Source organism: Zalophus californianus, chromosome 4 (assembly GCF_009762305.2).
Source record: "Zalophus californianus isolate mZalCal1 chromosome 4, mZalCal1.pri.v2, whole genome shotgun sequence".
In the NCBI taxonomy this organism is placed as follows: Eukaryota; Metazoa; Chordata; class Mammalia; order Carnivora; family Otariidae; genus Zalophus; species Zalophus californianus.
The window spans coordinates 171,285,569-171,312,438 of record NC_045598.1 but is presented as its reverse complement, the minus strand read 5'-3'; the positions used below and the strand labels follow the sequence as shown (position 1 = coordinate 171,312,438).

The window sequence follows — 26,870 nt, the reverse complement described above, 5'->3', positions numbered from 1 at the left end:
GCAGTTACTAAACCTTCATGGATCTTTGCAAAGATTCTCCCTCCTTCAGGTCCTGAAACACAGCATTTAGAAACCAAAATGAGCCTGGAGATTCAGGCCAAGCCTTAGAAGGAACAGGCGCGCGCCTCATGCCAGCTGGGCCAGGGACCTGCAAGCCAGTTGTGGCTCAAACGCTTCAGAGCCAGGGTTTTTTTTTTTCCCCCTGGCAAACTGATTTATGACCACACGACGGGCAGCTGCGGAACCGGTCAGACCGTGGAAGTACATCACTCAAACATGAATCCAAGAAGGACCGGGATGGGATGCCAATGGTAAGGGGGGGGGGGGGGGATCTGGGGTTCACTGCCTGTCCCGGGTGCGGTGAGACCCGTCAATTCCCAATGCTTGGAGCAGCCCGGGGCCGATGGACTCTGCTCTCCAAAATGTGCGCGCTAGGGAAGTTGGCAGAGCAGCAGGGCATCGGGACAAGGTGCCTCCACGCCCCCTCGCGGACGCCACTGATGATTGACCGGGATGTGCCAGTTTAGCGATAGGTAGTTTTTCAGAACCTGGGGTTTAGCCCCATTAACACCCGTCAAGGGAGTCCCGGCGATCAGCCTCATTTTACAGACGAAAACGCTGAGGGTCAGAGGAGTGCAGCAGGACTTGCCAGCAAAAAGGAAGACCTCAAGTTAATCGTTGGGTTGGCCCTTTCATCTAGGAGTCAAGAGGCTGGGGCTGGAGGCAGCATGGGGCTGCACACCCACCCTCTCGAGCTCTGGGCGCACTCGGGGTCGCCTGGCAGCCAGGAGGCCTGGCAGCACCAGGTGCCCGGGAAGAGGGAGCGCGCGGCGCGTGGCGGCGCGTCCGCGGGGCGCAGGGCTGCAGCGGCGGGGCCCGGGCGCAGCGCGCACCACCCGCTGCCGGGCGTCCGCCTCCGAGCCCCGCGCGGGTGCCGAGTCGCAGGACGCGCGGCTGCAGCGGGCTAGGCAGGGGCGCAACGCCGACCATCCACGCGACCGCAGCTGCCCCGGGGCCCCGCGCGAGTCGCAAGGCACGAGCCACGCGCGTGTGCGCGCCGGGCTGTTGCGGGCACAGGCTGGCAGTGCCACGGCGCGCCCACCGACACTGCCCCACGCCTTACCGTAGCTGCTCCCCGGTGACCAGGACCTCAGCCATGCGCTCCAGCTCCCTTTGCTGCGCCCCACCACTCCCGCTGGTGCTGCTGTCGCTGCCACCGCTGCCACCGCTACCGCCCTCCTCCATGGTCGGGCCGCGCCGCTACCACTGTCTTCCCTAGCCGCCTTGGGTCTGGGTGTTAAATCAGCCTGCCCCCGCCGAGGCCTCCCCCGCCATCTTTGTTAGGGGCAGTCCCGTTGCTCAGACGCGATTGGCTGGAGAGGGAATCCCTGTGGGTAGGCTGAGGCGCTAGGCAAGTCGGCTCCAGGAACTCCAGCTCCGGGCGGTGGCTGGAGCCCCGCGTGGTCGGGGGGCGGGGCCAAGGGGGAAAATATAAACATCTGGGCGGGGCGCGGGTCTGCGGTGTGTGTGCTGGTGGAGGTCGGGAAGGTGACCTCTCTCGTCGTTACCCACAGAGCTAATACCGTGGGACCTTCGGACCAGGCCAGGAGGTTACTAGACAGGTGTGAAGGTATTTTTATTATACTATCTATACTCCAAATTGCCGGAGTAAAAATAATAACAAAATAGCTAAATAGTGAACAATGAAGGATATAGGAATATACACTTGGGGTTGGTGAAATTAGGCATTTTTATGCCATTTTTATATTAAATATGCCATATTTTTGTGCCATATTTTATAATTCAAATTATATGCAGGGGTTGGTGAAATTAGGCATTTTTCTCGTCCCAATCCCCCTCACGTAAGACAGCTTACTTACCTTATAGTGTAATCAACAGAGAACGCTGGCCTCGGAATCAGACCTGGGATCCAGCTCCCACCTATAATTTCTTACCAAAATGTGCTTAATCCTCAGTTTCTTCCTTTACAAAATAAAAATAACTGCGGATACCACTTGTTGACATCTACTGCATTAAAGATGCTTCAGGTTGTTGTTACAAATCATAAAATGGGTATTGTCCTCCTTTTACATCAGGAAGCAGGCTCAGACAGATGGGGTAACTTATCCAAGGCAAACAGGTAATAAATGCAAGAAGAAGCAAACCTAGGACATTCTGGCTTCAGAGTTGTGTTCTTAAAAGACGACTTCTTAAAACGGGGATATAATGATATTGTCGACTTTCCAGGGAAGATGGAAGGAACTTTGACTAATACCAAATACATGTTCTGTTATTCTGTCTCATGCAGGGTCAGAGCCTGGTCTACAGGAAAACCGAGTAATGCTAATGGCAGAGGTCATTATAGTAAGGAGATATCTGTGTGTTGATATTTTATGCAGCTTTTTATAATTTTTGCATATATACAAGTCTCTGCACCTTTACAAGTAAATGTGAAATTTTTTTTAGTGAATACTATATGGAAAGACAATCTTTCAATTGCAGATTTGTCGTAAATCTACAGAATAAAAATGAAAATGAGAGGGCTATTGAAAAGCAAATTATCTTTGTATATTTTATACCAATTCTGTTATTCAAAAGTATTTATACTCACTATCCTTCTGGTTTTGGTGCAAGACAAAACACCTTTTCTCACATTATCTCTAATTTTTAAATTATTAGTAGGCCTTGAAAAGGAAGGAGAATTGCAGACCTGGCCCCCCTAAATCTCTTTTATTTAATGATTTTAAGCTTTTCTGAAAGTGCAGAATGAAAAAAAAAAGTGATTACACATTTCTAATTATCCATTGTTCAACACTGTTTTATCCAAAAGCTCTGGCTACATATTGTAAATCATCACTATTGTTGATTGCCTTCTGTTTTTTCTTCCTTTAAATCTGTGTTTTCATTTAAATTTCGGTAACTTTTTCTGAAAAACAAAAATTAAATATTTTTTTTGCAAAATACTTTCTTGTTTAATAGTTCATAATTAAAAAATCATGATAAAAAACTTTTATCATGAAAGTTTATGATTTAAAAAAGCACCTTGACATAAGGAAAAAAATTCAAGTCCGGAAAATACCTTGTACTGCTCCAGCAAGAAAGAGCAGAATTTATTTCTCTTGCTTAATGAGAAGGGTTTTCTGTGTCTGTACATGTGAATGGGAAGTGGAAACTGTTTGCTATCATTGTTTCAATCTTTCTTTTGACATATGAGACACACCATGCTCTACTGGGTTAGAAGACAGATCCTTTTTCCTAACTTAGGGAAAGATTGGTCTGACTCCTGAGGACATGTGAGCGCCCACACAGAGCCTATGAGCTCGGGAGCAACTCTCCCAGAATAGACTGTGAGCTACAGGTGGTTCTGGAAGAGGGATGGGTACTGACATGGTGATTAAACCAAGTGTGAAGATCTTAGAAGGGCTGAAAATTCCAACAGACCTCAGCTTGACTCTTGGCTCCATTGGGGCAGGTTCATTATTATCTCTAATTTTTGCCCTCTTTTGTAAAGTCAAGATCATACTACTAATCGAGTTGGGGTTTGGGGAGGACTAAAGAAAATTTAATGAGCACACTTGTTACAGGTGGGAACTGTTAAATGTAAGTCTTTTCTTCCAGCTTGTCCTACTCACCTGCTTTCTGCCTTCTGGCTGTTTTGGCGCTTGGAGCCAGTGCTTCTCAGACTTTTGGTAGATGACGACCCGGTGTGTTTGGGCCTGTGCGTGCGTGCGCGTGTGTGTGTGTGTGTGTTTTCAATCCACTGAAGCTTGACATTTTGGTAAAATACAATAGAAATGAAATTTTTAAATGTATAAAACAGCCCAATTTGCTATTGTTGTGGTGAACACATAGCAGATTGTCAAGTTGTTATAAACATTTCTCTCAATGTCTCAGTGTCTCTCAATAAAGGAAAAGGTCACCAGTTGGCAGACCACACTTTTAGGAGTACTGGTTAAGGGTAAGCAGCAATGTGAGAAGATGAAAAGATGAACTGGAATAAAATGTGTGAAAGAATATTGTCAACTCTGAAGCTTAATAACAGGTAGCTATGGGTGGTGGTGTTCCCTCTGTATACACGAGTATTGTTCCCACCTGATCTGAAAGATGAACTCAGACCTCACCTCCTGGGTGCTTTCCTCTCGCACTCCCTCGAGCACGGTGTCGTTCTTCCCTGTGCCTCTCATGACATCAGGAGGTTTATGTTGCTTTTTTTTTTTAAGATTTTATTTATTTATTTGACGGAGAGAGACACAGCGAGAGCGGGAACACAAGCAGGGGGAGTGGGAGAGGGAGGAGCAGGCTTCCCGCGGAGCAGGGAGCCCGATGCGGGGCTCGATCCCGGGACCCTGGGATCGTGACCTGAGCTGAAGGATGCGGGGCTCGATCCCGGGATCCAGGGATCATGACCCGAGCTGAAGGCAGACGCTTAACGACTGAGCCACCCAGGCGCCCCGGTTTATGTTGCTTTTAACCATTAATGGGAGTCTCCATTCCTCAGCTGCCATGATTTTTAGTCTCTGAATAGAAGCAAATGGATGGGTTAGTATTATTTCTGTTGACAGATCCTTTAAGAAGGGAAAAATAAATGTAGAGGGAAAATAAAATGTTCATCTGTCATAATTCACATCCTTTTTTAATGTTTTTGTCATGTTTGATTCGTCTTTTTTTGTAGTGACAGAAGTCAAACGTTACAGATAAATGCGAAGTCCTCTCGGGCTCCAATCCCAGTCCTGCTCCACCTCCCAAGTTCTTAATGCTGTGAGCGCCACAAAAATACTCAATACTTTAGTATATACTGCCACCTAGTGATTGATTTTCTAATGACACTAAATGATAGTGGGTCTCCTACAGGAGAAAGACCACCCCCAAGAAGACATTTTTGGAAAATTTAGGGCCGGGTTGTGGTATTGTCACTGGCTTTTAGTGAGCAGGAACTAGAGATGCTAGATATTTTCATTTTCCTGGGACAGCGGCCTCATAAAGAATTGTCCTAAATCCTGAATGTCTTTCCTAGGTCCTGTGGGATATTCTTGCAGATGAAAAACCTGTTTGCTGTTATCTGAGCTTAGAACCTAATTTGATTTTACGTAGAAACACAAGATATTTTTTGCACAATTTTAATATAATTCTGACTTGTCCAGGAATACAATTATTATGCACATTGAGAAAAAAATTGTACTTTGCTCAGATTTTACCAAGAAAGTTTCATCATTAAAATTGTTTCATTTGTCATTTGTGTGGTAAACACACCTTTTTCAGTCTGCACTTGTTAGAGGTTGCATGTGTGGTGATTCTATGTGTGTTTGTGTAAGAATATACTATTTAGCCAAATTTTAGAATGCCAAATATAAAAAAGAAGTGATAGTAATATTCGGTAAACTATTGTCTTCTGTTATTCTAAAATTATTCATTATAGGGGTGCCTGAGTGGCTCAGTTGGTTAAGCGTCTGCCTTCAGCTCAGGTCATGATCCCAGGGTCCTGGAACAGAGCCCCACGTTGGGCTTCCTGCTCAGCAGGAAGTCTGCTTCTCCCTCTTCCTCTCATCCCTTGCTTGTGCGTGCTCTTTCTCTCAAATAAATAAATAAGATCTTTAAAAAAATTTTTTAATTAAATTATTCATTGTAAATAGTTGTATACATCTGACCATCTCACTAGACCTTCTATAGTCACTTAAATATTAAAATACATTTATTTTGTTATAGATGATTTTCTTTTTCTTATACTCCAGGGTAAGGGCATCATATTGATTTTTTGTTTGTTTTATATGCACGCTGAAAACTTTTGAGAACATTGGTGGATTTTGAACAGGGGAATGCCATGATCCGACTTCCATTATTACAAAGATGGCTTGAGGTAACATATAGGATATTCGGTTCTGTGCTTGATGGAGTAAATATGTTAATGGATATTCCTTCTCTTTTCTAAGGCAGTAAGTGAACTGGGCAAAACAGGCCACTCTGTGAAACATGACACAATACCACCATCTAGTGGGCAAAATCCTGATTGTTTCATAAGCAAAGCTTCAAGTTTACTTAACAAAGAAGGTGCAGTTAAAATTTAAACTGCTGTATATCCTGTAGAATTAAAGACATCTTGGTGTAAATCAGAAATTCTTTATCTGAAATGATTTTAAGTAAAAACAAAGTAATATAATTTCCAAAACACTGCTTCAATTCCATTTCTCCTATCATGAAATTATTTCCCTAAGGAAGTCTTTACCTCCCTCCCTCCATCCCTCCCTCCCCTCCCTCCTTCCTTCTTTAGTAGGCTCCATGCCCAACATGGAGCTTGAACTCAGAAACCTGAGATTCAGAGTCCCATGGCATTACTGACCGAGCTAGCCAGCCACCTGAGGAGGTATTTCTTTCAAGGCTTACACTTCAAATGTTGCTGAGCCTTCATTTTTTGGCTGAGTTTTTAAAATCACTGAGGGAGTTCAGAGCAGGCTGCCCCCAAAAATGCCCCTTTGGCATACTGATTATTTTGAATTAAAGTTGACCTAAGAAGCAGCTGGTACAAGAAAGCCTCTTTGACCCTCCTTTGTCTCCTTGAAAGCAGGAAATAAATCTCCCTTGTGAAAGGCACCCTCCCTGCACCAGGAGGTAGAGAGACCCCCTCATCACCAGAAAGGAAATTTAGGGCTGAGAATGTTGTATAAATAAACCCTATCACTTAACTAATTCACTACCCCAAGCCCAGACTTGATGCCTGCTTTAGTCACTTCTTTGAGTCTCATATTTCTATGAGCTCCCGTATGTATGAATTGTTTTTCTCCTATTAATTTGTCTTATGCCAATTTAGTTATTAGACAAGCCAAAACCTAGAAGGGAAGAAAGGAAAACTTTTCCCTCCCTACATCACACTCTCCCTGGGCACCTCATTTATAGGCACTCTTGTAGTCACCATATATGTATATTTAAAAGCTTTATCTTTTAGCTCCTAGCCAGACCTTTTTTCAGACTCCAAGTTCTACATCCAACTTCAAAGTATGTCCTCCCTTGTGTATTCTCATAGCAACTCAATCAAATCAAAACCAGGACTCATCATATCTCATCCCAAGTCTGTTCCGACCCTTCCTACAATATATTGTGAGAGGAAATGCAGTTGCTCAGGAACATAGAATTCATCTTTGATTCTTTCCCTTATTCCTAATGTCTAATCAAGTAATTACTATTGTCCATTGTATCTCAGAAATTACCTCTTAAACCCAGCCACCTTCACCACTCACGTGGGCTCTTATATACCAAAAAAAAAGAGAGACATTAAGACATTAGTAATCACACAAATAAATGTAAAATTGCAACTTACTTAAAATCTAAAAATCCCCTGGTCAGCCGGGAGCCTACTTCTCCCTCTGCCCCTCCCCCTGCTTGTGCTCTCTCTCTCTCTCTCTCTCTCTCTCTCTCTAATCTTAAAAACAACAACAACAACAGACTCAGTAAGAGAGGAGAAAAAAGATACTAATTTTAATTTCTGTGACAGTTTCAGGGCTTCTATTTTGCCTTTTCTACTTCAGTAATTCTGGCACCACCACGAGTGAAGGAGCTAATTTGAGAGGCTGCAACTAAATATATCATTAAAAATGGGAATGACATTTGGGAAATGGAAATGATCTTTGACCTCTGGTTGACCATTATCTATGAATTATCTCTCTCTGAAAATATTATATCTATCAAAAAGTCTTGGGATTTTTGCTCCTTTACCTGTTTCCTCTGGTCTTAACTCTTTCAACTGGTGACTTTTTAGAGCTCTTTTTTATGTCGTTGGTCATACATGAATGGTGACTTTTTTTTTTTACTTTTTACAAATAGTGATTCTTGGTTGTCTCTTTTCAGCTTTGTGTTTGAGAATCTGTGTTCATTCATTCACCGTCTGTTTTGCACGACCTACCTCCAGAGAATTGGGGGAAGGCGTAAGACCATAATTGAGCTTGAGTAGGGAGTTCTGGTGGTTTGTCTTCTGGGAATTGTTGCTCCCCACTCCTGGAATTCATTTGCCACCAGGCATTTCCCTGCCTTTCCCTGACCATTTTGCACACTGCTTCAGCCCATGCATGGAGCTGCTGTCAGCTTAGTATGGGTGGACATGAAGCTACCAGCTTCGATAATCAATCACCCCAATACATACCCCAGAGCCACCTCTCACTTCTTGTATCTAGGCTTGATGCTCCCCTAAGCCTTTATACACTTGACTTAGACTCACTGATGGTTAACATTTTGCCCCACTTCTTCTATCATTTTCTTTGTCAATGTCTCTAATGTATATTCTTTTTTTGAAGTTCTTGAGAATAAGACGCAGACATCATGCTCATTTGCTCCTAAATATTTCCATGTGTATTTCCTAAGAAAACAGACATTCTCTTATATAACCGCATCCCAATTATCAAAAGCAGGAGATTTAATGTTGATTAAAAAAGAAACTCTTCTCTAATCCCTAGTCCATATTCAGGTTTCATTACTTACCTCAACAACGTATTTGATAGCAGTAATTTTTCCTAGTCTAGGATCTAACCTAGGATTTCATATTGTATTTAATTATCATGTCTCTTTACTTTCTTATAACCTCAGAGAGTTCCTGTTTTTCTTGTCCTTCACGACCCTGCAATTTTTGAGGGGTATAGGCCAGGTTTTTGTTTTGGTTTGGTTTTTGTTTTTTTGTTTGTTTGTTTGTTTTTATAGAATGTCCCTCAACTTGAGTTGCCTGAGGTTTTCCTTACATTTAGATTCAGGTTATGCATTTTTGGCAGGATTAGCTCAGTATATCATATCAGAAGGCACATGATGTTCATCCCAATATTGGTGACGTTCACCTTGGTCACTTCATTGAGGTAATATGTTCTGTTGGTTTGCACACTGGCCCCCATCCATGGAGGGCAAGGCGAGACCAAAAAAAGAGGCAGACCACTCCAGGTTGGTAGGTGGCAGTTTTTAATAAGGAAGGGAACTTTATTACGAGGTTTGTCTTGGGCAGCAGCAAGACAAAGAAATATCTGCACCCGCACACCAGAATCTTAAAAAGTTTATTATACAGAGGCCTTAACTAGGTTCAGTTACATATACCACCCAGATGGTTTCAACACCTTACTGTCCCAAGGCTATGTCCTTGGAACAGCTCCTGCTGTGGGAATGGTGGGCCGAACTTAACATACCAAGGACAAGGGAGGGGTGAAGAGGCTCCAGTCCAGCTGGAGGATGCAATGATGGTCGTGTCTTCTCAATGACCTCCTCCAACATGCTCCAAGTTTACCATTGTGAAGTGACTATTTTTTTTTTGTAACTAATAAGTATTTTTTAGGTACTTTGCAACTATGTAAATATCCCGTTTCTCAGATCAAACTGACACCTGTTTTAGTAAGTGATCTTTCAAAAATCTAAATCTGATCAAGTGACTCCCCTGCTTCAAATAATCCAATGATGTCCCTGTGCACTTTCACTTCTTTTAGGGAACTAAAAGTTCCTACTTGAGAGTCTTTCTCGATTCCTCTCCCTTTCTCACAGTCCTCAGTGTCCACGAGGACCCCGATTCTACTTTATGAGTATTTGTTATTTCTCCTTCTCTTTGTCCTTCAGTTCAAGTTCTTACCAATTAGTTCTGCCCTTGTCTATTTAAATTTTCTGTCTGCTCTCGCCGGTTCAAGCCTCGGTTCCTAAACTATCCAAACTGCTACCTGAAAGATCTTTCTAAAGCCAAATATCTATTATTGATATCTTCACGTATATATAAGAAAGTCCAACTGATAGGCTTCAGAGGTATAGAACAAAAAATGGGGGGGGCACGAGGAGGGGGCGTTGTCAAGAAAATCATGTAAGAACATTTTCCAGAAAGGAAGAATATGAATTTCCAGACTGAGAGGGCCCAGCACAGGCCTGGAGAGAACTCTGTAGAAACCATGAGCTTTAGCTCACTGTTGCTACGGAAGGAGTCCAATGTTACCAGATATCCTGATTTTTTAAAAAGAAGAAAAATCACAATGTTAGCGGAAACTCTACTAATTTTAAAATTGACTGAAATAAAAAAAAAATACACAACACCCACAAACATGAAACTAGGGGAGGACAGGGGCATCTGTAGGTTAGACTGTAGTGTACATGAAAAGCACTTGGGGGTGTAGAGTCTGGAAAAGCAAGATGGACCCAGCATGAAAAGCCTTGGAAGCCAGCAGAAGGAGTATGAGCTTTTCTTTCAAGGGTAAGGGAGATGTTGATGATCTGTGAGCAGAGGGTAATGCTATTAGAGAACTTAATGTTTAGAAAATTTACTGACTGTGGTGTGGAGATATCTGGGCAGTGGGAAGGGGGATGGACGGTAGGAAAACCTAGGCCTTAGGAGGCCACAGTAATAGAAATGAGAGCCCAAACCAAGGTCATGGTTATGAAACATTTTAAGTTTTTGGAATGCCTGGAAGCCACCGTGCTCATTAAATTAAAAAAATAATGAGGGGCACCTGGGTGGCTCAGTCGGTTAAGTGTCTGCCTTCGGCTCAGGTCATGATCTCAAGGTCCTGGGATTGAGCCCCACACCAGGCTCCTTGCTCAGGGGGGGTCTGCTTCTCCCACTGTCTCTGCCCCTGACTTGTGCACTCTCTCTCTCTCAAATGAAGAAACAAAATCTTTTTTTTTTTTTAAGATTTTATTTATTTGTCAGAAAGAGAGAGAGAGAGCATGAGCAGGGGGAGGGGCAGAGGGAGAAGCAGGCTCCCGGCTGAGCAAGGAGCCTGGGTAAGGGACTCAATCCCAGGGCCCTGGAATCATGACCTGAGCGGAAGGCAGACGCTTAACTTACTGAGCCTCCCAGGTGTCCCCAAATAAAATCTTTAAAAAAGTAAATAAAGTAAAAGAAAATTTTAAAAAATAATGAAAACAAGGAAGAGAGGAAACAAAGTATTAATACGTAATTTTTATTTATGAACTATGATTTACTAAATAAAATTCCCATTTCACACTACGAAACAAAATACATGAACACTATAATCAAGTTTCCAGTGTCCACGGAAACAGTATCAATTTTACGTGGTTGGCTCTTTTGAAGTTTTTCTGTAGCTGTTCGTTTACCTAATAAAAGAATTTTTTTTCCTTGTTATCAGGTGAATGATTAAGCCTCAAAATTAAGAAAAATGTGTAGAATTTTTTTTACTTCAGAGAAATGTATCTATTAACATGCTTTAAAAAATGAATTAATATAGACTATCCATTTTAAGAGAGGAACCAAGGTCCAGCTCCCTGTCAGAATAGCAAAATTGGATATTATTAGTATTACTTAAAAACAAATAATAACAATAAATACCAATAACAAAAAGCTGCCATTTAAAAAATATCCTTTGCTTTCCATGCATTTTAGAATGTAGGTATTATTATCTTCTTTTACAGATAAGGAAGTTGGAATGAGAGAAATGAAGTAAACTGCTCTAGGTCACAAAACTAGTGAGAACAGAGTTCAGATTCCAAGCCAGGCGCCTCTGACGTAAATGCCAGCATTCTTCATACACTAAGCTGCTTCCAGTTAATAGTGCACCTGCCATGGTTGATTCTCTTCCAATTCATAAATTTCTTACATGCAATCGCCTACATAGTCAACATTTTTCTCCATCATAGTCCTTGCATTCAGGTGTATTAAAAAAGGTTAATGAAGAAGTAGATCATAAGAACCAACCTCTCAGGGCGCCTGGGTCGCTCAGTCGTTGAGTGTATGCCTTCGGCTCTGGTCATGGTACAAGGGTCCTGGAATCGAGCCCCGCCCGCCTCAGGCTCCCTGCTCGGCGGGAGGCCTGCTTCTCCCTCTCCCCCTCCCCCTGCTTGTGTTCCCTCTCTCGCTGTGTGTCTCTCTCTCATATAAATAAATAAAATCTTTAAAAAAAAAAACGGAAACCACCTTTCTACCACCAGCTAAAGCACCACCCGTGCCCCTGGGATGCCCTACTTGGTAGTTGCATATAATTTCACCGGGAAATTGAAAGAAAATGCCTGCTCATTTCCCTTGAATTCAACCCCTCACTCACCTTCCCACCCACCCGCCTCCTTCTTTTACTTTAACCAAGGTCTGATTTACATTACTAGTCGAACATTCCTCCCAGGCTGCCTCAGCTCTCAGGGGCAGCAAACGTCCCAAACGGAGGCTGCAGGATCCCTGGGAGAGTTCCCATTACGGTCTTACAAGCTATTAATGCGTGTGCTTATATGGATGAGCTTTTCTCTTAGAACGTCGTATTCATTGTAAAATTTGGTCTGGAAGACACCACAGAGAAAGCTGAGTGAACAGCTTACACATCCTGCAGTGGCGAGTCTGTCCTCCCAGGAAACTGCAGGCCCTTCCCAGCCCCAGAAAGGTTGCTTTCCTCTGGACAGGGGACTTGGCCCCTCTCCTGACACCCAGCTCAGACTGGGTACTCAATGAATGGATGGATCTAGTCCAAGCCATTGTCTCCTAGATATGATGGTCCCCAGACCCAAAGAAGTGAGATTCCCTGTCCAATTCCACCAGGGCCTCACTCCCAATCCAGAGTGTTTGCATAAAACCCGGTTGCTTGTTTTTAGAGCCACATTAGTGTGGGCTGGAATCAGACTTTACTAACCCCCGCCGTGCCACCCTGGGCCAGGAGCTCACCTCATTTGCAAAAATGGGAGGAACGGGGACCACCTTAAAGGGTTGTGGTGAAGGATTTATAACTTGATGCACGCAGAGTACTTAGCATAAGGGCCGCCCCTGGCGGAGAATGAGGCCATTTTGATGGCGACGAAAGGGGGGGGGGGCGCCGGCGGGAAACCAGAGGTGGGGCAGCGGAAGGGGTGGGCGAGAGTTCCGCGTGGCGCCCGGCGGGGTGGCAGCGCAGCTCCCACGAGGTCCGGTCGAGATCGCCCCGCAGAAGCCTGGCCTTACTCCCGCAGCCGGGTCTCTGCGTGGGGTGAGCGGCCGCCGCCGCGGGGCAGCGCCGCGAGGACCTTTGGACGCTCCCGCGGACGCCCCGCCCCGGAAACATGCCCCCCGCCGCCTTGGCGCGCTTTTGAAAGTCTCTTCCCTTTCTCTTGTACTTCTCGCAGGGTCCGGGTTGCTCGGCGAGCTCAGTTCTCTCTCGTTAGCCCTGCGGGTGCCCCCCTCCGGGCGCAGCGATGAGGCGGACCCGCGCGGAGGTGGACGCGACGCTCCAGATCGCCAAGCTGAATGCGGCCGAGCTGCTGCCGGTGGTGCACTGCCTGGGCTTCGGCCCCGGGGCCGGCGCCGCTGCCGGCGACTTCTGCCTGCTGGAGCTGGAGCCCGCGCTGTGCCAGCAGCTGGAGGCCGGGCACAGGTGATTGCCCCGCGGGGAGACTGGGCCGGAAACGCGCCTTGATTTCAGCGCAGGGCTCGCAGCTGCCGGGAGGCCTCCTTTCCAGCGCGCTGCCCTTTTTCCCCGCGGAGTCTACGCCACTGCTGGTCAGCCCCCTTAGCGGGACTGAGGTCATACAGAGGACAGGTCCAGCTGATCTGGGGGAGGCCTGCGTCCGCGGAAACAAAGCAGGAAAGATAACCTCAGTGACATTTTGGAGACCTTAACCGGGATGCCAGGAACTGCACTAAACACTTCCGCCATTCTAGCTTAAAATCCAGTGCTACTATCTAATATTTATACAGTTCTCCTTGCCTTCTACTTATATTCCATAAGTAGGTCGGACTGTAGGGAATAAGTTGAAAGACGTTCCACAGAGTTGGTCATTATGGGAGGCCCTCAAAACACAGACTCGGCGTGGGGTCATTTAATGGAAATCTGAAGCTGTTTCTAATTTTGGGTCAGCTACACATTTGCTGCAAAACCCTGGATTAAAAAACATAAGAGGAGAAGTCTAGAGAATCGTTCAACTTTGGGCACTCCCAGCTTCTGGAAATAGGAGTTAGGGGCTCTGGTTTGCTTCTCTTCTGCACCGCCCTTCCTCCATCCAACACCTGTATTTTATTAGGTAGTTTGTTCTCTTGTAGATTTCTTTAAATTGAACTCTTCAGGCTTTCAGTTTTCATATTTACTGTCTGACACTGTTATAATTAACTGGCCCTCTGCAGATGCTAGCCACAAAGGATCTATAAGGAAGCCCGAGGGGAACCTCGTTTATTGGTTTTCATTCCAGCTGAGTTGAGGGGGAGCGCGGGGTTTAAGAAAGGACTTCAGGTGTGCGGACTTTGTTTTTATCCAGTTACTACTCATCCACCTGGCAATCCAGAAGGACCTAGAAATGTGTGTTTTAAAAACATTTTTGCCAGGGGACGGGTTTAAACAAAATATTGAAGCATGGATAGTGCAATGTGGAAATAAATGTTGAAGAGTGGGTACTTGGGACTGTTAAGTGTTAATAGCACAAGGAAACTAAAACAAACAAAACACTTTTCACTTTAAGTCTTAATTTTAGAAAGCATTTACACATTCTTCTATTTCAGGTTTTATTTTTATTTCTTTCAAAGAAGTGAATAGTGTACAGGAGAGTTGAACGTTCTACAGACAAAACTGCTGGAGTCTATGCCCTTGTCAATCCCGTCATCTCTGTCTTTAGTCTTCTTCCTTATGTCCGTCCCCTCTTGCTCTCTTCCACTGGTGAGCCTTTGTCAGAACTTATTTACTGCAGTTTGTGAAAACATATTTTTCATATATTTTCATTCAGCATTGCAGTTCTCTTTATATTCTCTTTATAAAGTCCCAGTTCCTTTGCAACAGAGCTGATGGGTAGGCTAGGATGTGCTTCTTTGATTGTTAGGGGATATTCAGAACAAAACAAGAAGACCCACCTTAGTTGGGTACCAGGACCAACAGCAGGGTGATCCTCTGGGAACCTGTTAGAAATGCAGAATCCTGGGTCCCATCCCAGACCTGCAGATTGGGATTCAGTTTTTTAATAAGATTCCCTGAGGTGCCTATGCATAGGTTTGAGAAGTATTGCTTTAACATGGTTTAGAAAATTGACATCTTGACCGAAGCTACTGGATGGTTTGTCTTGTGCTCTTCCAAGCAGTTTGCATGAAGGTGCCACATGGTGATTGTTGGCCTCTTGGCCTTTTTGGATCTTTCTTACTCATGTTGAATTATTGTTCCTTGGTGAAACCACCTGGTGCCCCTCTGTCTCTCAACAGGCCCCGCCCTTGCTTTGTGAGCCCAACATGTGCTCGAGGGTGATGAAAACAGGGGCCAGACACAGCCTCAAGACTTAATTTTTAAATTCTACAAGCCTAGAGGATTTTGGAACTGTTTATAATGAAGATGTCCATTGGTGTCTCTAAACCATGTATTTTCTTTTCCCATTTTCCTGCAGTCTTGTGATTCGGGGTGATAAAGATGAGCAGGCTGTGCTGTGCAGTAAAGACAAAACGTATGACTTGAGAACAGCAGACACTTCCAATATGTTGCTTTTTATTCCTGATTGTAAAACTCCGGACCAGCTGAAGATGGAGGAAACGCATTGTAACATTATTCACACTGAGGTACTGTTCTCTGCCTTCTAATTTATATGAGAATCACAACCCATGTGCTAATATTGCCTTTAATAATGCTGTAATGTACGGTGATTAACATAACAAAAAATAAATTTAACATTAAAAATAAAATCTTTAAGTATGGGGGCACCTGGGTGGCTCAGTCACTTAAGCACCTGACTCTTGGCTTTTGGCTCAGGCATGATCTCAGGGCCCTGAGATGGGCCTTGAGTTTGGCTCTGTGCTCAGCAGGGGAGTCTGCTTGAGATTCGCTCCCTCTCCCTTCTGCCCCTCCCCCCTCTCTAAAATAATAAATAAAATAAATCTTTTAAAAAATCTTTAGTTGTGAAATGTATAATCACAGGGGATCTGCAAAGTTCTCTAATGAAATTTAAAATTTTTCAGCATTGTTTGGAGTCTTGTGAAGTTGGCTTATTTTCCCTATTTGATTTTTAAGTCCTAGACAAGATGACCATTTTCTGCAACATGGAAAGTTTATTATTAGGTGATGTATTCTAAAAGTTTTACCTATTTTTAGTAAGTCTTACTGTTTTGTTTTGATATGTTTTGAAAGGAGACTCCCTCGAACCACAACTAAATGCCTTAAGTAATGGTTATGAGGAGGAGAAATGAAGAAATTTGAATTTTTGAGGCAGGTGTGTTTCTTACCTCGGTTTAGCTCATTATTGTCTCTAGCCATGCATAATAAATTCTTAATTATTATGGAGACTACTGCTTACAGATACCAAATAGAAGTCTCCATCCTGGCTAGATTATTACACACGTCATGATCAAAACACAGCCCTTAATTCTCTCGGAATGACTTTAGGCCAACTACTGCCTTAGAATTGGAATAGAAATAAGGGAAAATACTGGGAAATGTCAGTGACCCATGATGTTGCTAGAACAGAATAACTTCCAGTAAATTTTCTATTTTGGTTCAATTGTAATTAACTAGAAATATGGGCAGTTCAGCCTTTTGTAAAAGATGTTACTTTTTCATCGCGTACCTGTTTTGTAGGTATTTTTGCAGGGGTATAACAATATGGGAGTACCTCTGAGCTCTCGTTATGGAAATTCTGTGCACTGAGACTGGGTACAGTGTAACAGATCTACCAACTAAAGTTTTCTTTTTTTTTTTTAAGATTTTATTTATTTGACAGAGAAAGCACAAGTGGAATGGGGGGAGGGACAAAGGGAGGGGGAGAAGCAGACTTCGCAGTGAGCAGGGAGCCCATTGCAGGGCTAGATCCCAGGACCCCGGGATCATGACCTGAGCCAAAGGCAGACACTTAACTGATTGGAGCGCCCCAAAGATCTACCAACTAAAGGTTTAATCTGTGGTTGCACTTCTAGATGCCTAGAAGGGCTAGGTGAGGAATGCACGTGGGCCAAACAGGCTGCTGCTGATAAAATGGTAGTGGTTACCAGTCTCTGCAACAACAGAGAATGGTGGGGTCTGTGGCAAATTGAAGAAAACAAGTCCCATGTAGGTGGGCGGCCACAGCTTGGCCTTGTGGGAAAGCAGGCCCAGAGCTGCCAAATCTTCTGACTTCTTGTTTTCAGGTAAACCTTGACATTTAGATCTTGGGACAAAATCTCCTCTGATATTTCCATGTCAGCAGCTAGTTTCAACTCTATACTAACTATCCCTTCCGCACAACACAAAGCACACACCAGCATCTGTGCTTTGGATATAACCAGCAGCCTGTCAGTTTGTGAACTGTGGATGAAATTGATCTTTTTGGTTTGGTCCTTAAGCTCCTCTTTTGGAATCGTCGGGTTCAACAACATTACCATCAGGTTTGGCTGGGCCTTGTCTAATCAATCAAGCCTTTTACTAGTTTGAAAGTAGAAGCATCCCCTGACCTTGCATTTTAGAGTTGGAAGGCACCCCGCATATAATCCAGTTCAGCCTTTTTTCCTTATTTATGTGAACCACTTACTGGGTACCTACCAAGTGCTAGATACTGGCAAGTCCCAGAGGTAGGGAGGGGTAACATACTCACCCATCAAGTAGCCACTGTCAGCTGGATTGCTTTGAGTGATGAGCCTCTCACTGTTTCACAATAGGGCATTAGCTGCAACTCTAGATAGTAGGAAGTTCTTGCACTGAAAAGAAATATTTCTTCCTTAACTTTCTGCTAGATTTTGACACCGTAAGCAACATAGAACAAGGATACTCCCTCTCTCCTTTAACATCCCTTCATTATTTGAAGACTGTGATCATGTATCTTCTTTATTTTTTGTTTTCCAGCCTAAAAGTATTCATTTTCTATTTCCATCAGATTTGCAGAACAGTCACCATCCTGATCATTCTTTTTCTGGGCATACCCTAGTTTCCATAGTACACTTGAGATACTGAGCTCAATGACTGGTTTTCACTGTGTTGGCAGTGTCCTCTTAATTCGGGTTTGAAAAGATCTTCCTGAAGATACCCATCCATTTGCTTGAGATGGCTGGAGGGTGCCTTCTCAATAGAAAGCAGATTACCTGGCTCTCTTCTTTTTTTATTGAGAGTGGATGAGTTGGTTGAAATTTTGTGTGAAATTTTCTTTTAGAATGGCCCCTAAAAGGTTATATCTTTATATTTTCTAGATCTTTGGTTTTTCTAATAATTATTGGGAATTAAGAAGATGCAGACCTAAATTAAAGAAGCTAAAGAAGCTTTTGATGGAAAATACCTATGAAGGACCCGACAGTCAAAAAGAAAAGGATTCAAATCATTCAAAAGTAAGACTTATTTTCATTTGAAACTTAAAAAATAGAACTATAATTAGAGGCACTGATGGTGACATTCTTACTTTTAATGTTTATATTTACATTATGAAAATTTCAAATATACCCCAAAGCAGAAAGACCCCCATATATTCATCACCCATTTGAACATTTATCAATATTTTGTCAGTCTCGTTGCTTCTGTCCCCACGCTGCTTCCCGCTTTTTTTTTTTTTTCCTCCTTCTTTTTCAGGAGTACTTTAAAGCAGATCCTAGATATCATGGTGTCATTTACATAGCTGAAAGCTTCACAGGTTCCTAACTATGGAATACATTTTTTAGAAGATAAATTAATTTTTATTTAATTAAAAATTATAGAGGCTCTTCAAAAAAGATTTTATGGAAATAGAAAGTATTCTTATTCTCATGTGAAAATTAACTGATTCCTGAAAGTATGGAAAACTATTTACAAGCCAAGTAAAAAAAAATTCTCCAGTTTTTAATGTAGTTTGAAATTACAGACCTGCACGGGCAATCTGAAGACCATATTTATGTTCTCTTTTTCTCCATTGACTGATTGATTTTCTTTTTTTCTTTTTCTTTTTCTGGTAACCACTTTATTGAGATACAATTTTGTATACCAGACAGTTCACTCATTTTAAAGTGACTTTAATTCAGTGGTTTTAGGATATTCACAGAGTTGTGTGGTCAGTCACCACGATGATGTTCAGAATATTTTCATCAACCCAAGGAAACCCTGTACCTTCTAATTTTATTTATTTATTTATTTATTTATTTAAAGATTTTTATTTATTTGACAGAGAGACAGCGAGAAAGGGAACACAAGCAGGGGGAGTGGGAGAGGGAGAAGCAGGCTTCCCGCCGAGCAGGGAGCCTGGTGCGGGGCTCCATCCCAGGACCCTGGGATCATGACCTGAGCCGAAGGCAGACGCTTAACGACTGAGCCACCCAGGTGCCCCTGTACCTTCTAATTTTAACTGTTACCTTCTAATCTTACCTTTCCCTGCTTCCCTCTCCCACTCAGCCCTAGGCAACCACTAATCTACTTTCAATCTCTTGATTTGCTCTTGATTTGCCCTTTCTGGGTATTTCATATGAATAGAATCATATGATATGTGACATTTTCTCACTGGCTTTTTTGACTTGTTCTGATGTTTTTCAAGGTAGGTTCATGTTGTAGCATATATCAGTAGTTTATTTCTCTTTATTGCTAAAAATACTCCATTTTATGGATATACCATATTTTATTTATTCATTCATCAGTTGAGAGTCATGGATAACTTTCCATATTTTGATTATTATGAAGGACACTGCTGTGAAAATTCATGTACAAGTTTCTAGTGGACCTGTGTTTTAATTTCTTTTGGGTATGTACATAATAAGAGTGGAATTGATGGGTCATATGGTAACTCTTTATAACTTTTTGAGGAACTGCCAGACTGTTTCCAAAGTGGCTGCACCATTTTACATTCCCATTGTATGAGGACTCCAATATCTCCACCTCCCTGACGACACTTGTTATTATCTGTCTTTTTTTATATCAATACCAGTGGATTTGAAGTGGTATCATCGTGGTTTTCTTGTGCATTTCCCTGATGACTGATGATGTTAAGCATCTTTTCATGTGCTTCTTGACTATTTGTATTTCACTGAAAATTGTCGATCCAGGAACTCCTTTGTCCAATTATTTGGTTGTCACTTTATTACTGAGTTGTAGGAGCATTCTTTATATAGTTTAAATACAAGTTCCTTATCAGATATATAATATGCTTCTATTTTCTCCCATTTTGTGGGTTGTGTTTTTACTTTCTTGATTAAAAAAAAAATTGTGATAAATATACATAACATGAAATTCACCATTTTAACCATTTTTGTGTGTAATGTTCTGTGGCATTAAGTACCTCCACACTATTATGCAACCATGACCACCATGCATCCATAGAAACCTTTCATCTTTCCCAAGACGAAACTATATATCCATTAAACACAACTCCCCAGTCTCCCCTGCTCCCATCCTCTGACAATCACTATTAGTTCTACTTTTCATCTCTGAATTTGACTATTCTAAATATCCCATACAAATGGAATTATACAATATTTGTCCTTTTGCATTGATGATATTTTGATGAAGTACAGAAGTTTTTCATTTTGATAAAATCCAATTTATCTTTTCTTTTGCTGCTTGTGTTTTTGGCATACTATCTACAAAACTGTGGCTAAATTCGACATCACAAAGATTTACCCCTATATTTTCTTCTTAGATTTCATGTAGTAATCATTACACATTATCAGAAGAAATTGAACTATAGTGTAAATATTGCCTTAATCTGTTGTATGTATCTATTCTCCCAAATTCAATAAGTCTAAAAAAATATTCTTCAAAGGACTTAGAATGGTTTTTTTTTTTCTTTTTTCCTTGTTTCAGTATACAACTGAAGATTTGCTTGATCAAATTCAGGCAAGCGAGGAAGAAATGATGGTCCAGTTACAAGTTCTAAATGCCTGTGAGATTGAAGGTAGCATTACTTATCATAATTATTAATAATGATGGAATTTTCTGTTTCTACCAGCATCATGTGAGAAAGAAATTTATGGACCTCTTCATCCCATTGCATATTATCTATTTAATCTAATTTTGGGCTTAAAGCTGATGATATTTATGTTTTTGGATGTGGGGTAGAGACTACATGTGATGTTTACATGAAGAGGTCCAGCTGTGACCAGTGACTCCAACCACTCCTAACAGGGCTTTTTGGAAATAAAGTTTTAAATTATGGATGCCTGCTGTTAATTGCTACAGTATATGGGTACCATGAATGTTGAGGTTAGAAACCAGTGGATTTTAATGCAACTCTCTGCATTTTTCACTTCTTGCCTGGGGATGGATAAAATTTTGGTCTGTGTTGAGGGGTACATAGATTATTCCTGGCATTTTCTCGGATTGACATCACACACTCCCTTTTCTAATGTTGCCTTTATTTTTTTCAGAATAGCAATAGTAACATTCTCCCCTGGAAATGCTGGATTTATACTTGATTTGTTTCTCCAGGGGTGGTGGTGGTGCCTTCAATGATCAGTTGGCATTTTGTGATCTTTCACAAGAATAGGGAAAGGTATCTTGATGTCCAGCCTTTATCTTGCTACTGGTTCATATCATACCTCTGAGTCTGTTGACTCTTGAGTGACCTAGGCTTCTTTCTGAGCCCAAGAACACCTCTGCAAGACAACTAGATGAGAGTTATAACCATGCCCGTGCCCCAGAGTGGAGATCACATGCGGGATATCCAACCTACGACCTTCACCTCATTTGTACAATGTTCTCTTGAAATCACTGAACCAGCTACAGGTTTCTGCATTTTCATTTAGATTGACAAGATTATTCTGAAATCATTATTAAAGGACTTGAAAAAAATGAGTCATATGTAAGGTACTTTTTAAAAACCACTAGGGTTTCTCTCCAGACACCATTCGTACTGATTAGGAGAAAAGTGTAAAAAGAAGCCTTGCTTATAAAGAAAGGTAAGACTTCTAGTGTCTCTTTTTTGTCCCGGGCAAGAGCACACTGCTTCTTTATCAATCTATTAGCCAATTAATTTGCTTACAATGTCCTTTGTTACTATTACTTTGGGAATTTGTAGGTTATTGGAGGATTCTTGAATTCGATTATGAGATGAAACTTCTGAATCACGTAACTCAGCTTGTGGATTCTGAATCTTGGTCTTTTGATAAAGTTCCTTTGAATACTTGCCTTCAGGAACTTGGACCATTGGAGCCAGAGTAAGTATTTTAATTACTGTCTTGCCAACTTCCTTAAAGGGAAGAAAATTATTTCCCAGGGTGCAAATAAATATAGGGAGTAGATTATATTTTGATGTCTTACAGAAATTTAAAAAATCGTAGAACCAGGAAGGACTTAGGAGTTTTGGTCACTGGACTGAATAAATGTACATCATCTTTTTTTTCCTACCTTAAAAAATACAAAGAATGGTGCCTGGGTGGCTCAGTCGTTAAGCGTCTGCCTTTGGCTCAGGTCATGATCCCAGGGTGCTAGGATTGAGTCCCACATCAGGCTCCCTGCTCGGTGGGGAGCCTGCTTCTCCGTCTCCCATCCCCCTGCTTGTGTTCCTGCTCTCGCTTTCTCTCTCTCTCTCTCTGTCAAATAAATAAATAAATAAAGTCTTAAAAAAAATGATGCATAAGTTATCTTGTGATAATGTATGCTTATGTAATTCATGAAAAAATGTTTAGCATGGGCCTGGCACGTAGTAGCCTTCCAGTATGTTTTAGTTAGTTCCTCCTGTAAAATTTTACTTAAGCAACCAAAATCACTTAGTGTTTCAAATCTCAAAATATATTATCTTAAGTTTTTAGTTAGCAATGGCGTTTAAGATATAATGCATAAAAATGTATTGATAACTTTTCAAAGGAGTGTTTTAAATTTTTCAGGGAAATGATTGCACACTGTCTTAAATGTTATGGAAAGAAATATGTAGAGGAAGGTAAGACTTGGAAAGTAATTTAACTTGTTTGTGTTAAGATTGGTATGCCTTTCTGAAACACGTGCCTGGGTTTGCAGGAGGTGAGCAGTGTGTAATTTTTTCTGAGAAATCGCGCTGGGGAAAAGGTTACAGCAGTAGTGTATTGAATTGTCAGAAGACAATATGAAACTTCCTCTTCCTTAGGTGAAGTTTATTTTGCACTGAGTGCTGATAAAATATGCAGAGCAGCAGCACAGATGCTACTTCAGAATGCAGTGAAATTTAACCTCGCTGAGTTTCAAGAAGTGTGGCAACAGAGTGTTCCCGAAGGAATGATAACTAGGCTTGATCAGCTTAAGGTAAGGTTAGCAGTGGTGATTGCTACCATAACTCAACGGGGTCTCATTAGTTACTGGGTGACATGAAATCTGTATTGCCACTGAGCTTGGAGCCACTTTATTTTCCTAGCCACCATCTCCATTAGGAGCAGACTGTACATTCAGTCCAACACTAGTTTTAGAACGTTTCTGTCGCCTCAGTGAGATCCCTCAGGCCCGTGTGCAGTTAATCCTGCTTCCCACCTGCTGCATTTCTGTTTCCACCAGCACTGTTATAGTCCACTGTCATGTTTGTCTGGCTATAAGGAGCAATGAAGTCCCTCAGCGGGCCCTCTGTACTTTTAATTTTGCCCACCTCCGATCCATTCTCTGCAGTGCTGCTAGAATGACCTTTGAAAAATGCCAGTCAGATTAGATGAACGTCATCCTTAAGATTTAATGGTTGTCCATAGCATTTAAGATAGAAAATCCAGGAGGACGCCTGGGTGGCTCAGTCGGTTAAGCGTCTACCTTTGGCTCAGGTCATGATCCCAGGGTCCTGGGATCGAGTCCTGCATCGGGCTCCCTGCTCTGTGGGGAGCCTGCTTCTCCCTCTCCCTCTTCCCCTCCCCCCTCCCCTCTGCTTGTGCACTCGAATGCGTTCTCTCTCTCTCTCTCAAATAAATAAATAAAATCTTAAAAAAAAAATCCAGGATTTGTATCTTGGCCTGAAAAACACTTCATCATCTCCCTTGTAGCTCCATCTCCTCCTCCCCCTCTCCTGCTCACTGCATACCAGCCGTCTTTCAGGTTTTCAAGATCATCAAGCTCTCTCCTACCTTAGGACCTGCACGCAAGGCTTTTTGTTCTAGAATGACCTTCTTTGTAATTTCGCCTTGCCACCTCCTATTCATCTTTGAGTCACTTCCTCAAGGACGCTTTTCTTTTTTCTAAAAAAAAAAAAAAAAATGCCTCCTGTTTTACTTTGTCAGAGCACCCTGTATTTTTCTTTCCTGGCACTGACCGCTTAGCTCTGGGAAAATGTTTAATTATGTGGGTTTCACACTCTCCACTGTGATAGAATTTTGTTCACTGTTGCTTGCCAATGTACAGCATTCTGCCTGGCGTGTAGGGTATGCTCAGTAAGTATTGTTACAGCGTGAAAGGATTTGCTCAATATTTAGAGTTCCTTTTATGTCTAGGCACCACGCTAGATGCTGAGAAGAAAACCACGTGCTGTCAGGGTCCTCAGCCTGAGCTCTGGAGATGGGGGTGCACATTACATGTATAAATCCTTTCTTATAATGTAGAGTGATCTGGGTCATGGGAAGGGCATGTACAAGATGTTATGGGAGCAAAGAAAAGGGATTTACCCGTCTGGTCAATCAGGGATGATTTTCTGAAGGCATGGCTGTTTGAGCTGCCGAATTTGAAAGGATGAACTATGAACTCTCTAGATGGAAGGGCAGAGATGAGGACCCAGGAGAGCATGTTCTGAGACATGGAGGGATACAAATTGGGGCACTATTAGTAGGGATGCAGGACTAGAGTAAAAGGTGCTGGTGAGTCAGCGCGGGACACTATGGTCTGTGCTAAGGAATTTCATTCCTATTTAGAAAGCTCTCTGGGGCCTTTTAGTGACATCAGAAGAGCTACCTGATGAATTCTGCCTTTTAGAAAGAACACGATGACATTGAGGATGGTTGGATGGAAGGTTGGCTAGATTATGAAAAAGGAGAAGTCTCCAGGCTCTCTATAGTTATGTACTCCTAACTAAGAAAGTACTGGCCAAAGAAATAGGTGATGGAGAATGGATAAGGGAAATGTTGAGGCCTTAAAATCTATAGGATTAAGTGACCATGTAGGTATGGGGTTTGAATAATGGAATCGAGGATAATGCCCAGGTTTCATGGTTTCCTAGGCTAATGGGACTAGAGCAGTTTTGGGTAACAAACACAATGGGTTCATAGATAGGTTTGGATATAGAGTTCTTGTGCTCGTTCTCGGAAGAGCAATTTGAGTTGAAGATACCTATGTTACTGTCATTAGCAAGTAAGTAGTGTTTGCAGTCCTAGGTTTAGTCGAGGTGAGTTGAGCCACTCGGGACAGTGACAGTGAGACAAGTTGAGGGATCAGGGTAGGAACCCCAAGGAACTACAACATTGAGTTAGGAGGAAAATAATGAGACGGTGATGTCAGTGATGGAGATTCAAAGAGGGAGGAAGCAACATTAATAAAGAAAACAGGGCTAGCAAATCCAAGGAAAGGGCCCACTAGATTTGGCAATGACAGGTCATTGGTGACTTTGAACTCGAGCTAACCTGATAAATTGAGCAGCGGAAGCCAGATTGTAGAAGGGAAAAGGAGAATTCACTGTTTAATGGAGCTCTTTTTATGAAAAAGGCTATTGAGGGTTTCTGGGTAGTTTGTGTAAATTTCACATAGCTGACATTTTAAGTGGCTTGGGCTCAGCCAAACCTAAAGAATGAGTCGTATTTAGACACTAGACCATTATTTTAACTGCCCTTTTTCATTTCATTTTTAAATAGGGTTTAGCCTTGGTGGATAGACACTCAAGACCAGAAATCATATTTTTGCTAAAAGTAGATGATTTGCCTGAGGATAATCAAGAACGTTTTAACAGTCTATTCTCTCTAAGGGAAAAGTGGACAGAAGAAGACATTGCTCCATATATTCAGTAAGTAATTTACTAAAGTGGATTCTGAGAGTTCTTTGTAGCATAGGGGTTTTAGATTTATGATTAGGACACTTCTTTTTTTTTTTTTTTTGAGTGTTCCCTGAGGACATGGTCTTCCTTTGAAACTTTTTCAAGTGGTGGCTGTCTTCTCTGTCATTCTTTACAACTTCTGATCCTGGAGGTGGGGAATGTGTTGTCTTTCTTTCTCATGCTGCCTCTAAAACCACTTCTCTGCCCTCCTCCCTGCAAAACTGCAGCTCTTTGAGGCCCAGTCAGACTGCATACCCCGCTATGGCTCTAAAGCAAACCCTCTCTCTGATGGATACCTCCTCTCTTTCCTGCTGCCTCGCTTTAACATTTTGGTAGATGCCAGATTGCAGAAGAACTACCTAGCTCGTTAGTCACTGTTTACAGGACCTCAAATGTACTAATGCTGCCACCTCTAAACTGTGTCTTAGCTTCTCAGTCCTCTCCTCCCTTTACCCAGCTTGGATTTCCCGCTCAGGGTCTTTAGCTTCTACTGGGCATGCTTTGCTCCTGTGGCCTTTTCTCCCCCTTATCACACCTCTCTGGCAAAAAAAAGAAATCCACAAAGATAAAACTCAACTTTTCTGCTTACTCTGTGCCTACACGTGGGCAGGTGACAAATTTCCTGGAGAAAAAGACATTGGAACTTGCCAGTCTTACTTGAGAGCTTGAGTGGTACTTAGCTGGGTCCTTGGCAAAGCACCATTTGAAACTTTTCTATCCTTGGAGCTCACTTTTCATATTTTTGCTTTTCGTGGCATCAATACCTCTATTTTCCTCTTCACCCTCAGCTTGTGACCTCGTTTCTTGAGAAAATAGAAGCAGATGAGAAAAAACAAGGACAACTTCTTTCCTACCACCAAACCTGCCAGCCTCTTTGTATTATGTCCATACATACTCCCTTTGCAGGCCTTCCTCTATAATGCATGAACCATCCCTGCTCCTAAGGCCAGTCCTCCTGCACTGGATCCATCCCTCTGGCCTTATTAAAGACATACATCCTCTAGTTATCATTTTCCCCCTTGTGTTATTGATGTCTCCCTACCTGCTGGATTATTCCCATCAATATATGGTATACTGTAGTATTGCTCATTTCAAAAAACAACAACCTACTGGACCCCATACCCTCTGCTCTCCTTCACAAGAAATTCCTTTTGAAAGTTTGTGTACTCCTTTCTGCTTCT

General features: G+C 42.3%; 2 protein-coding genes across 7 annotated transcripts in view; one reads left to right on the top strand and one right to left on the bottom strand.

Annotated features, from left to right (window-relative positions):
• DEPTOR (DEP domain containing MTOR interacting protein) overlaps positions 1–1,376 on the bottom strand; it is a 130,929-nt gene extending 129,553 nt beyond the window's left edge. For both annotated transcript variants that reach the window (XM_027581868.2, XM_027581870.2), the window contains exon 1: positions 1,124–1,376. In XM_027581868.2, the coding sequence (XP_027437669.1) occupies positions 1,124–1,245 (122 nt within the window). In that variant the 5' untranslated portion in view covers positions 1,246–1,376. The remainder of the gene's footprint in view (positions 1–1,123) is intronic.
• The window catches only part of DSCC1 (DNA replication and sister chromatid cohesion 1), a 29,255-nt gene continuing 2,596 nt past the window's right edge, over positions 212–26,870 (top strand). The window contains exons 1-9 of one of the 5 annotated variants that reach the window (XM_027581879.2): positions 212–311; positions 13,036–13,283; positions 15,268–15,436; positions 18,026–18,160; positions 20,592–20,682; positions 21,805–21,943; positions 22,613–22,665; positions 22,849–23,003; positions 25,511–25,659. In XM_027581879.2, the coding sequence (XP_027437680.1) occupies positions 13,105–13,283; positions 15,268–15,436; positions 18,026–18,160; positions 20,592–20,682; positions 21,805–21,943; positions 22,613–22,665; positions 22,849–23,003; positions 25,511–25,659 (1,070 nt within the window). In that variant the 5' untranslated portion in view covers positions 212–311; positions 13,036–13,104. Of the gene's footprint in view, positions 312–1,598; positions 1,623–12,020; positions 13,284–15,267; positions 15,437–18,025; positions 18,161–20,591; positions 20,683–21,804; positions 21,944–22,612; positions 22,666–22,848; positions 23,004–25,510; positions 25,660–26,870 lie in introns of those variants that run through there. The other 4 variants (XM_027581885.2, XM_027581878.2, XM_027581891.2 and 1 more) reach the window with 4 other exon arrangements.